This window comes from Pan troglodytes, chromosome 8, assembly GCF_028858775.2.
Source record: "Pan troglodytes isolate AG18354 chromosome 8, NHGRI_mPanTro3-v2.0_pri, whole genome shotgun sequence".
NCBI lineage: Eukaryota > Metazoa > Chordata > Mammalia > Primates > Hominidae > Pan > Pan troglodytes.
In genome coordinates, this window is record NC_072406.2 from 45695383 (window position 1) to 45709426 (window position 14044).

General features: G+C 33.5%; 1 protein-coding gene across 31 annotated transcripts in view; it reads left to right on the forward strand.

Annotated features, from left to right (window-relative positions):
* The window catches only part of CCDC7 (coiled-coil domain containing 7), a 411675-nt gene that overhangs the window by 272366 nt on the left and 125265 nt on the right, over positions 1–14044 (forward strand). For 30 of the 31 annotated variants that reach the window (XM_063781580.1, XM_063781581.1, XM_063781579.1 and 27 more), the window contains 3 exons: positions 1803–1901; positions 5031–5141; positions 5472–5597. In XM_063781580.1, coding sequence (XP_063637650.1) covers positions 1803–1901; positions 5031–5141; positions 5472–5597 — 336 coding nt within the window. Of the gene's footprint in view, positions 1–1802; positions 1902–5030; positions 5142–5471; positions 5606–14044 lie in introns of those variants that run through there. The other variant, XM_054660971.2, reaches the window with a different exon arrangement.

Here is a 14044-nt window from a genome sequence, read left to right on the forward strand (position 1 = left end):
ATAAAACCTTTGTACTTGTCTATGGGTGTGCCTGAAAGATCACACACAACATTTTAACTTGAACCCATACTCCTTAGAATAGACATATATATTTATGTGTATATATCTACTTATATATACACACACATACACATGCATGAGCACATATGCATGCATGTGTACATGAATACACATATTTTAGAAATCATGAGATCTCTTGGACACCTTTAATTTTAGTGTCTCAGGGCTTGTTCTTGATTTCCTTCATTTTGTATGTATATGTCCTTTCTTTTGTATTTTGAATCCTTTCTCTCAGAGCACCAACTGATTTATGCAGTTGCTCTATCCTATAATACTTTGAAACTTTTACAAAATTGCTTAGCATATACTACTACAAAAACAAACCTATTAAAAGAATTTCATGATTTCTTTGCAGTCTGCCCCCAACACTCTTGCCCAAGACTGAGGGTATGTTTCAAATACTGTATTTATTAGATACATGGATTAGTACTTGTTTTTTTGTTCCATATAGTAGGTTAGTTTCCTTTCAGTTTTAGTTCCCACTTCTTATCCTTATTGAATTAATTTTATTTTTAGAATATTGTGTTCATGCATTTTGTATTGCTGTGAAGGAATACCTGAGGCTGGGTAATTTATGAAGAAAAGAGGCTTTTTTGGCTCATGGTTATGCAGGCTCTACAGGTATGGTACCAACATCTGTTCAGCTTCTGATGAGGCCTCAGGGAGTTTTTAGCTATGGTGGAAGGGAAGGGGAACCAGCATGTCACATGGCAAGAGAAGCAAGAGAGAGATGGGGGACATCCCAATATCTTTGTCAACAACCAGATTTTATGTGAACTCATTACCATAGAGAGAGCACCAAGCCATTCATGAAGGATCTGCCCCCATGACCCAAACACCTCCCACCAGGCAATACCTCCAACCGTAGGGATCACATTTCAACATGAGATTTGGAGGGGACTCATGTCCAAACCATATCAAATATGTAAAACATTAACCTACTTCCAAAAGTAAATATTATGCAAAAGATATCCTTAGAAGAATATAATTTCTGCCACAGTCGTTCTCTTTGTATTCCCTTCCTTTTTCCTACCCTGTTGTCTTGTAGATAACCAACTACAGTGTTTTCTTGCTTATTTTACCTGTGTCTCATTTTGAAAAGGTTAATATTTCTCTATTTCTCTCTATTTTTTTCTGATTGGTTATTTCTGACTCAAAAGTTACCGTACTAGATATCCTGTTTTTAAGATTATTTTTCACTTAACATTATCTTCTAGAAATCCCTCCATGTTAGTTTATAGAAACCTTTATTATTTTTACATAATATGTATAGAATTATATATAGTGATATGTAGAGTATTTATATCATATCATAATTTACAGTATATATCTTTGTTTATTGAGCCAATATATTACACTTGAATATTTAGATGTGTTGAATATTTTGCAATTATGAATAATATGGTAATGAATAATGTGCATACAAATTTTTATTGTTTGGTCTATTACTGTGTATTAACCTACAGTGTAAATAATCAATGAATTCTGAAGACCAATAGAAAATATATTTGATGCCTTAGAATATTTATGATATAATGAGACAGCTTTTGTAACACCCATTAAAACTATTTTCATCATTTTCATGTCAGATTTAAATTATGGTGATTTACTTATAATTTTATAAATATGAGAAAAAATATTGCTATATACTTGTTATAAACTTCAAATATAGAGATTTCACAATAGATTTGTTTTTTCATTTAGCAGACTAAATGTATCTCTTTATGTGGTTCATTTTGTAGTACCAGATAAAAATTCTATGTTTGTTCATCAAGATTCAGTGTCAAAACTCCAGATGCAAGAAAAGAAAAAAATAACTCCTGGAAGGGAAAGGCGTAATAGTAAGTGTAGTAATTATAGATAACTTTAAATTATTTTAAAATTAAACTTATCAGAAGATCTTTGCCTTTGATTCCTGAATGTGTATTTTAGCATATATTTTATGGAAATCGTAGACTTTGCCCTGAAGTATGAACACCTTAAGATAAGTAGAGAGCAAAAATGAAAATGTTAACTTCATGTTGGAGTTTCTGGTCATAAGATTATTTCACAGCCATTGGACATGCACTCAATATCTACCAAGGCCCAATAATTGGCCTACAGTATCTCGAAGAGTGTACCTTTCAGCTGACTCTGGGAGATTAGTTTCTTGGAGATCATACCCAATCATCACTTATCACGTGTAGTGATGTTGTTCTTCCCTAGGCTTCAGTCAACAAACTGAGAGGTTGTTGAGGTCTGTAACTCAAACAGCAAGTGGGAATTATAGGAGCCAAGGAGAAGGATAGTCCTGAAGGCTTGTTGGTTAGCCCTAGGGCATTTTGTTGGTTGAGCGCCACACAAAAGTAAGGTCTTCTTGGTACCCTCATAGATGGGTGCCATCAAGTTTCTTGTGTGGTGGGGAATGTTAAAGTGCCCATGGCCAACAATGATTGTGCTTCCTTTTCATTTTAGGGGATTGAGAGGACCAAAAGATAGGCAGTCATCTCCTCTGGAATGCGATGTGCCCCTTCCCAGATTACAACACAGGGATTTCACTTGAGTGCTAGGTTTTTGTTAAGTATTAATGGCCCAGCCAGTCTTTATTGGTTGGTGCCTGTGTGTGACCCACCAGGAAAATGTTTTCAATATAGTAGAAGGCTAGTGTTCCCTCCAAGAGCAGAAATTTTTCCAGGTTATGCGCTATCCATAGATGATAGATAGTTGGGGATTTTGGGTAGTCTTGTCGAAGGACATTAGTGGTATATAGCAATCTATTCCACATAAGAATACACTGATCCTTATCATCGGTGTGGACAGGGATGCCAAAAAAGGAATTTTGTATATCAGTTGTTGTATACTACGTTCTTTTCTCTCAGGCACTAGCGTCTATGACAGTTACAAAGTCAGGTACTGCCAGCACCCAGGGCTGCACTGTGGCATTGAGCAGCCAATAATGCATTGAGGCTGTGTGCATCTGAGGTCATGTGCACAGGCCAGATGGAGCTGTTTAATGGAGGATTAGTTTCACAGAAAACTTTGTCATCCTTAAGTACAGCAATGAAGGCATTTATTTCCTTTTTACCCCAAGTAATCAGTATTGTTTTTGAGAAACAACGGCACAAGGTAGTCAGGTAGGTTCATGGCCTTTCACATGCCCCACTAAAATGGCCCTAACTGAGCAATTTTCTTCAGTGCTTATGGGCGAAGGTGAGCAGGCGTTCACTTAGTGGTACATTTATAACAAAATATATTGAGTAGTGTGCACTATAACAATAGAATTTGTAATTGGCCAAAGACACCCACCCATAGTTGGGTCTAGATAAAGTCCCCATTGGTGGTGACCTCAGACTTCAAACTAGAGAGAATTATCAGTTTCCCCTTCATTCTGATGCTGGGGTATATATTCGCAGTCACTTATATACTAGTGTCCAAAGGCCCAAGAAATATAATTATCCACACCTTCCCATTTACCTCTGACCCTGGTCCCCACTGGGGATTTGGGGACTTAGCCTAACCCCTGGTCTTGTTCATTGTTGAAAGATGAGAGTTCTCAGTAAAAATTAGAGGGGCTCATCAATTCATCTCCAAATTCACAGGGAAGGGTGGAGGGAGTAACACTTCATTAATCATAGGGTCCTCAATGTGCTGACCCTAGTAGGGCCCATCAACTTCACTGTTTAGTAACCAGACCTAGAGATTGTCTCTACAGGCATCATTCAGGAGAGGGCGCTTGATTGCCATTTTATTAGGTTGGTGCAAAAGCAATTGCGGTTTTTGCCATTAAATTGCTTTTGCACCAACCTAATATATCGCTTTCCTGCTGGTCAGTCTTTTTCTACCTCAGGAGCTGCTGCTTTTCCCATGCCTGAAAATTTTTCAGTTAAGTTCTGGATTTTGTCACAGAACATATGACCTGCCCTTATGCGTAAGTTTGAATTGGAAAATCAGCAAGAGTGGCATGAAAGAACCTAGAAATCTGAGTCTGGTCAACCATCTCCTCTATTGTTCTTACTCTTGATTGTAGAACCAAAGGACAACCAGCGTTGTGGTTCATAGGGCTGCTCTCGCCTCTGCAAGGGTGGTCCAAACATGATTTTAGTGGTAGGTTCATCATGGGTATGCCCAAGCGATCAGAGCCCAAGCAATCACTAAGCTGAGGAATGAGAGCGTCTTGAAGTTGGCATCTCATACACCCCCTTTCTTTCTCCCCCTTGAGTGAAGCTTCTCTGCCACGACACTCTGAAGGAGGGGTTCTGTAGTGACTTATTCCACAAGGTACCACTTTTTCTCATTAAGTTTAAGAAGAGTACATAATGTTCTAAGGTGCCTTCAGTAGGTAGGTAAAGTGATCTCAGAAGGTTCTACATTTTTAAAAAAAAATCCCTTATAATTTAACCATGAGTCTCAATACTTTGCTGGGACATAGGCTGTCTATCATTGCCTGGTAGCTGTTTAGAAGTAACAGCAGTCATTGGGTGCAAATTAGCTCTCAGATTCTCTGGAAACTCTCAGCCCCATCTCCACATAATTATATACTGTAATTAGTATCATACCATTGTTTGTGGTATATATATCTGTTCATTTGACCAATCTCCTGTGTGTGAAAATCTCAATGGTTTTGAATATTTTGCAATTACAAATAATGCTATAATGAATGATCTTATGCATATGCATTTTCATTGTTTGGCCTATGATTATATATTAAGCTAAAGTATAAATTATCATGTATTATGTAAGTATTTTGATTATGTATTAAAGTATAAACTCATGAATCCTGGAGACCAATATAAACTTTATTTGATGCTTCAGAATATTTATGAAATAATGGGTTAGCTTCCACAACAGCCATTAAAACTATTCTATTTTTGTGTCAGATCTAGCATTATGGTAATTTACTTTTAACTTTATAAAAATAAGAGAAATGTACATATTATACATTCATAGATTTATTTTTCCATTTGATGGACTAAATGCATCTCTTGATATAGCTCGTATTGTAGTACCAAATGAAAATGTGATTTCTGTTCATCAAGATTCAAAGTCAAAACTCCAAATGCAAGAAAAGAAACAAATAAATTCTGGAGTGGAAAGACACAAGAGTAAGTATAACAATTATCGATAACTTTAAATTATTTTATGTTGAACTCATCAGATCTTTTCCTTTGATTCGTCAATGTGTACTTCAGAATACATTTCATCAACTTTTTGACCTAAAATGTGAATACCCTGTGATAACTAGAGAACAAAAGTAATGATACTTTTTGGTTGGTATTTGAATGGTCATTAATTACTAAGTAGTATCACTGCCTCCACACACGCTCATGAAAACTATTCACATGATTTTCTCATTTTACTTCCATGGGTTGAAATTCTGATGATTACTTGGCATATCCAGAAGTTCTATTGCACATCTATTTTTTTCTATTTAGCGTTTCCTTTAGAAATCCAAAAAAAGGATATATCACTTGAACATCTGTTGCCTGAGGAGAAAGTTTTATTATCAAGAAGCGAATCTCAAACCAAGAAACTTCAAGCTAAAGTAACTTCAAGAAAAAGTAAGTAATTATTTATAAATCTTATAAATTAATTTTATTAAATTCAGGAGAAATTTGTTTTTGGTTTATAAATATGCCTTCAACCATATGCTTCTTCTGCTAATTATTTCCATCACACTACCAGATCTTTATTGATAACTTGTTTCTTTTATAATTACTCAGTTACATGTGTCAAATCTGCCACTTTGTGGATTTCTCTATTTCTTCTTGTATTACTGTCAGGTTTTGCTTTGTATCTTATAATGCTCTATTTTTTTGTGTGCGTGCAAGTAAACTTTAAATTTATATTCTTCAAAACTTTAAATTTATGTTCTTCAAAAAACTTCAAACTTTATATTCTTCAAAACTTTAAATTTATATTCTTCAAAACTTTATATTCTTCAAAAAAGAACAGTTTTTTCCTTATAAAAGGTTTCACTTCATCATTTTCATAATTTTTGTTGTTTTCCTTAATAACTACTTTATCTGTTATTATGGCTCCACAAACTTTCTTCCAGTTGGTATTTGCTTGATACGTTTTTTCCATCATATTAAGTTTAACTTCTTTGTTTCTTTGTGATTTTGCTATGTCTATCGTAAGAAACTTATAATTGTATATACTCTTTTTAAAATCAGCTTGAATTTTAAGTTCTGGGGTACATGTCCAGGATGTGCAGGTTTGTTATATAGGTAAATGTGTACCATTGTGGTATGCTGCACAGATCAACCCATCATCCAGGTATTAAGCCCAGCACCCATTAGCTGTTCTTCCTGATGCTGCCCCTCCTCTTGCCCCCCACTCCAGAGAGGCCTCTGTGTCGGTTGTCCCCCACATGTCCATATGTTCTCATTGTTCAACTCCCATTTATAAGAGAGAACATGTGGTGTTTGGTATATGCTCATATTCAGTCTGATATTTTTTCTTTTAATTATCTCTTATAACCATATATAATCTAATTATTGATTTTTTAGGTGCAATTATATCATTTTTTTCTTGGCTTCTCCTATTTTTCCTACGTGGTATGTTTCTTTCACTGTCTACTCCATTTTTTATCATTTTATATTTTTCCTTAGCAATATTTGGTACCAAAAATTTTAAGCTTTACCTAAAGTGTGAATATAATAAGAAAAAATAAGGAAAAATTTTAAATATACAAGTATTTATAATAATGTTCATAGTAGTAAATAAAATAATGTTTACAAATAAAATATATTTAATACCCATGTATATAAAAATTAACAGAACAGCTTTTATATGCGCAAGTAAAAGATGAATTTATATGCTTATATTTTAACTAGATACTGATTTGCTTATATCATTAACATATAGTAATTAACATATATTGTGAATCTGGAGGTTCCACCATAGATACAGTTCTCTAGTGCTTTTAAGAGCCTTCCTTCTTGTAGTCCAGAAAAAGATAAGGTATCAGATGAAAATCTTTTGCCTGCAACTGGAGCTGCTAGAAAGAAGAGATTCCATAGTAAATATGGAAATAATATTATTAAATTATTTTTAATTACATTAGTTAAATTTTAATTAAGCATAATTTTGTTCATGGATATGTATTCTGCTACAATGTTACAGACATCCATTGAACTCATTTTTTATTGTGTCATTTACATTTATTTCTTGATTTCCTTGAATCTTGATTATTCTATCAATTATTGAGAGATGTATATTAAATTATCCCACCATGTGGATTTACCTATTTCTTCTTATAGTACTGTCCATTTTCCTTATACTGTCTACGTTATTAGATGTATGCAGATAAAAAGTTAGATTTTCCTTATGAACTCTGCCTTTTATTTTTATGAAAGGGATCATCTCAGTCTCTAGTAAGGTCTTTTGACTAAAAGTCTATTTTGTCTGACATTGACGTAATTACTACAGAGTGATTTTGGTTAGTGTTTGCATTTTTTTCAGTCATATATCTAATAAAGAACTTATAGTTGAATTGTTTATCAGTTCAATGTGTCTGTCTTTGTCTATTCCTAGAATATGTAAAATATGTAATCCATTTACAATTATTGTACTTACTGATATATTTGGATTTAAATATTTTGGGTGGGGGTGCTTTTCAGTTTTTTTTTATCTGATTCAGATTACTTTCTATTTTATTTCTTTCCTTATTTTGGAATTACTTTTTTTTTTATTATACTTTAAGTTTTAGGGTACATGTGCACATTGTGCAGGTTAGTTACATATGTATACATGTGCCATGCTGGTGTGCTGTACCCACTAACTCATCATCTAGCATTAGGTATATCTCCCAATGCTATCCCTCCCTGGAATTACTTTTAATCAGTTTAATTATTCAATGTGTCACATATGTTATAAAAACTTTTTAAAATGTGAATACACTTAGTAAAATAAAGTCTAATTTCAACTTTCTAAGTGTATGTATGAAGTAATAAGAGTGCCTCCACATACTTTCAGGAAAAGTACTCTGGTGGTTTTTGCATTTACCTTCATGATTCATTTTGAAAATGCGTCAGAGGTTTTTGTGTGACATTTATTTAAGTTGTATTGTCTAGTGTAAAGTCTTATAAAACTGATAGGGCTGGGCACGGTGGCTCACGCCTGTAATCCCAGCACTTTGGGAAGCCAAGGCGGGCTGATCACAAGTTCAGGAGATTTAGACCATCCTGGCTAACAGGGTGAAACCTCGTATCTACTAAAAATACAAAAAATTAGTGGCGCATGGTGGCACGCGCCTGTAGTCCCAGCTACTTGGGAGGCTGAGACAGGAGAATTGCTTGAATCCGTGAAGCGGAGGTTGCAGTGAGCTGAATAGGCCACTGCCCTCCAGCCTGGGCAACAGAGTGAGACTCCGTCTCAAAAAAACAAAACAAAACTGATAGGAAACTTTGAATGGTCCTTTCTATATATTAATAATTCAGAGACTTCACAGTAAAGTTTTTTTCACTTTTTATTGGGTTAAAAGCCTTTCTTTTTGCAACTGAGAAAATGGATGAAATAGCAGATGAAAATCTTTCACATGAAATAAAGTTTTAATTTTAAAAAGCCCATCTCATATTACAAAACTTAATACTTGCAGAAAAGTGAGACTTCAAAGTAATTATAATCATTAAGAATATTGTGTAATGACTTTAAAGTTCTCTCCTTAGTTTATATGTTCAATCACAAATATGATTTTTACATGTCATGTATACATATATGTGTGTATATAGAAAACATGTATGTGTGTATATTCATGTATATTCTCCATTGTCGTTGATTAATTATATTTTTCATGTGTTCTTAACTTCACTGAGGTTCTGTTTATTTTATCATGAGAAAGGTATTTTAAATTCTGCTACTGTGATTACTTATTTCTCTATCTCTTTGTAGTTCTGCCAATTTTTGTTCTGTTTTTCTAAAGCTTTTTTTTTTGTATACATACACATTTTAAATTGTTAAATTTTCTTAAGAATGCTGAAACTCTTGTCTTTATGATGGACATTTTTTAAAATAGACTGTATTTTTAGAGCATTCTTACGTTCACAGTAGAGAGAAAGATAGAGATTTCTCATATACCACCTTCCCCCACCTACATGTAGCCTTACCCACGATATGATGGACACTTTGTAGTAACTTTCTTTGCCATTAATCTGTCAGATATTAACATAGCATCTTTTTAATATAAGTATTTGCAGAACACAATTTTTCATCATTATACTTTCAACCTTTTTGTATTATTATAGCTTAGCTGTATTATATGTGTTAAATGTATTATAGTTCTTTTTTGAATCCAATGTGGCAAACTTTGAATTGAAAATATAACATTTAACACATTTATATTTAATGTAAGTACTGATATTTTGTGGGTTAATATACCATCACTTATGTTTTCTGTATTTCTTGCCTGATCTGTTTTTGAATCTCCTTTTAAAGTTTATTTTTAATGTGTTTTTATCTTTTTTATTACTCATATCTGTTATAAAAATTTAACTTGATTATAAAATATGAATACCTTATGAAACCATTTTCTTAAAAAGTTCTCCTATATTTTTACATTTTGTATACTCAGTCTATAACTCACTGTCTCAACAACGTGGTATTTGGTTATATTATTTCAAAACATGAGAGAAAATATTGCTGGATAATTGATATGTATTTTGAATTACAGAGGTTTTTTGATAAATTTGTTTCTCTATTTAATGGATTAAAAGCATCTTTTTTGTAGCTCAGAAAATGGAAGAGGTATTAGATGGAGATTTTTTTACTTGAGGATAAATTTGCATTTTCAAAAAACAAATCTCCAGCTAAGATATTTGGAGCTATCAAAATGGAAACACTAAGTAGTATGATAATTTTCAATATCATTGATGTATTTTTAATTAGAGTAAGCTGAAGAATTTTGTTCTTAGCTTTGTGACTGTTTAGTCAATATGTCTTTTGTATACATCTATTAGATCAAATATGTTTATTCTGTTCAGTTCTTTTTTCATTGAGGTTTTTCTGTTTATTCTGTATTCTAAGATAAGTATGTTAATTTCTCCCACTGTGATTATGGATCTCTCTATGCCTTATGGTAGTTCTGTCAAATTGGTTTATATATTTGGAAAATATTTATTTATTGTGTGCAAATTTATACTTTTTACCTGGTAAATGGAGACTGTCTGTTAATCTCTGAAAATGCATTTTGTTTTATACAAATCAAAACCATAGTGAGATACCATCTCACACTAGTCAGAATGGCTATTATTTAAAAGTCAAAAACAACACATGCTGGTGAAGTTGCGGAGAAAAGGGAACACTTATACACTGTTGGTGGGAGTGTAAATTCGTTCAACCATTGTGGAAAACAGTATGGTGATTCTTCAGAGAGCTAAAAGCAGAACTACCATTCAACACAGCAATCCTATTACTGGGTATATACCCAGAGGAATATAAATTATTCTACCATAAAGATACATGCATTCATCACAGCACTATTCACAATAGCAAAGATACAGAATCAGCCTAAATGCCCATCAATGACAAATTATCTGTATAAAGAAAATGTGGTACATATACACCATGGAATACTATGATTACTATGCAGCCATAAAACAGGACAAGATCATGTCTTTTGCAGGAACATGGATGGAGCTGGAGGCAATTATACTTAGCAAACTAATGCAGGAACAGAAAACCAAATACTGCATGTTATCACTTATAAGTGGGAGTTAAATGATGAGAACTCATGAACACAAAGGGAACAAAAAACACTGGGGTCTACTTGAGGGTGGAGGGTGAGAGAAGGGAGATGAGCAGAAAAGATAACTATTGGGTATTGGGCTTAATACCTGGGTGATGAAAAATCTGTACAACAAACCTCCATGACATGAGTTTACCTATGTAACAAACATTCACAGATACCCCCGAACCTAAAATGAAAGTTAAAAATAAATAAATAGGCTGGGCGCAGTGGCTCATGCCTGTAATCCTAGCACGTTGGGAGGCTGAGGCGGGCAGACTGCCTGAGCTCAGGAGTTCGAGACCAGCCTGGGCAATACGGTAAAACCCCGTCTCCACTAAAATAGACAAAAAATTAGCCAGGTGTGGTGGCATGCACCTGTAATCCCAGCTACTTGGGAGGGTGAGGCAGGAGAATTGCTTGAACCAGGGAGGTGGAAGTTGCAGTGAGCTGAGATTGTGCCACTGCGCTCCAGCCTGGGTGACAGAGTGAGGCTTAATCTCCAAAAAAGAAATAAAATAAAATAAAATAAATTTTAAAAAATGCATTTTGTTTTAATGTTTATCTGATATTTGTACAGCTACATACGCTTTCTTGTGATGAGTATTTACACAGTCTTTTGTAAACAGTTTAGACAGAGGCTCTTGGTGCCTATGTGATTTCAGTAATTTTTTCACAATACTCCTAAACCACAAAAAGAGTCCAATGATTGCTTCATTAATTAGGTGCAAAACAACTTAGTACCTGTTGGATACTGCATAACTTTTGTAGGGACATATATTTTTTACACAGGTAAATACCAAGGAGCACGATTGCTGTATCATATAGTAATACTATATTTAACTTTGTAAGAAATTGTTAAACTGTCTTCAAAGTTGCTGTAGTATTTTGCATTCCTACCAGCAATGAGTGAGAGTTCCCATGTTCCTTGCCAGTTTTTGTGTTTTTAATGCTTTGGATTTTAGCCATTCTGATAAGTTTGTAGTGGCATGTAGTGGCATCTCAATGTAGTGGCATCTCATTGTTGATTTAATTTACAATTCCTTAATGACATATATGTTGAACATCTTTTTATGTTTATTTGTCATCTATATATCTTTTTTGGTATCTCTTCAGCTCTGTTGCCCATGTTGTAATAGGTTTATTTCTTTTTCTTATTGTGTCAGGTATGTGTTTTCTAAATATTTTCTTCCTGCAGGTGGCTTTTATTTTCATTTTCTTAACAGTGTCTTTCACAGAGCAGAATGTTTTTATTTTAGTAAGTACAACTTATCAATTTTTTATTCATGGATTGTGCTTTTGTTGTATCTAAAATGCCATCACCAAATTTAAGGCCACCTACACTTGTTCCTTTGTATCTTCTAGGAATTTTATAGTTTTTGCATTTTATATTTAGATCTATGATCCACTTTGAGTTCATTTTTGGTAAGGTGTAAGGTCTTTGGTTATATTCATTTTTTGTTTACATGTGGATGACTAGTTATTCCAACATCACTTGTTGAAAAGAGTCCTTTATTGAATTTCCTTTGCTTCTTTGTAAAAATTCGTTGACTATATTTATGTGATTCTTTTTCTCTCTCTTCTGTTCCAATTGCTCTATTTGTCTATTGTTTCATCAATAGCATACTGTCTTGATTTCTGTAGGGCTACAGGAATTTTTAAAGTTGGGTAGTGTCAATCCTTTGATTTTGTTTTCCTTTAATATTGTGTTAACTATTCTGGGTCTTTTGCCTTTCCATTCAAATTAGAATCAGTTTGTTGATTCCATTTTGATTCCCACAGAATGGCTTGTGGGAATTTTGATTGTGATTGCATTGAACTGAGTTGAAAAGAACTGACAACAAACAATATTGAGACTTCCTATTCTTTAACATGGACTATTGCTCCATTTAGATCTTAGATCTGTTTATTCTTTGATTTCCTTAATCAGAGTATTTTAGTTTTCCTTTTTTTGTGGTTAATATTTTTTTTAATTTTAGTTTATTATTATACTTTAAGTTTTAGGGTACATGTGCACAATGTGCAGGTTAGTTACATATGTATACATGTGACATGCTGGTGCGCTGCCCCCACTAACTCGTCATCTAGCATTAGGTATATCTCCCAATGCTATCCCTCCCCGCTCCCCCCACCCCACAACAGTCCCCAGAGTGTGATGTTCCCCTTCCTGTGTCCATGTGTTCTCATTGTTTAGTTTTCTTTATATATCTCTTATACATATTTTGTTAGGTTTATAATTACCTCATTTTTTTGGTGATAATGTGAATAGTATTGTGTGTTTAATTTGAAATATCACTTGTTCTTTGCTGGTATATAGGAAAGCAGTTGACTTTTGTATATTAACCTTGTATCTAGCAACCTTGCTATAATGACCTATTAGATTTTTGCTGTTGTTGAGCAAAAACAATTTTACTCATTTTATATTTATTTTATTCTCTTTTCTTGTCTTACTGCATTAGTTAGGACTTCCAGTACAATGTAGAATACGTGTGGTGAGAAATGAAGTCCTTGATTTATTCCTTATCTTAGAAAAAAAAGCATCTGTTTTCTCATGATTAAGATATTAGGTATTTGTTTTTTGCAGATATTCTTTATGAAATTGAGGAAGTTTCCTACTATTCTTAGTTTGCTGATAGTTTTTAAAAATCATAAATGGGCTTTAGATTTTGCCAAATGATGTTTCTTCATTTCTTATTGATCATATAATTTTTTCTTTAGTCTGTTGATGTGGTGGATTACATTAATTGATTTTTGAATATTGCATGAATGTTGCGTACCTGGGATAAACCCCATTTGGTTGTGGCATATAATTCTTTTTATACATTGTTGAATTCAATTTGCTAACAATTTGTTGAGGATTTTTGCATCTTTATTCATGAGAGATGTTGGTTTGTAGTTTTTTTCTTATAGTACCTTTATCTACTTTTGGTATTAGGGTAATATAGTTTAAATGTATTATGGAATGACACTGTATTTTGTGTGACTTTTGTTCTTTCAAATTTGTTAAGGTTTGTCTTATAGCCTAGAATAAGATCTGTCTTATTGAGTGTTCCACAGAAGCTTGAGAAGAATGTGTATTCTGCTGTTGTTGAGTGGAATAATCTATAAGCATCAATTAGATCCAGTTGATTGGTGATGTGCTAAGTTCAACTATATTCTTAGTGATTTTCAGCCTGTTGTAGCTGTGAATTACAGTTAGATGGTACTGAAGGCTGCAAATATAATGAATTTGTCTGTTTTCTTTGCAGTCCCATCTGTTTTTGCCTCATCAATTTTATTGCT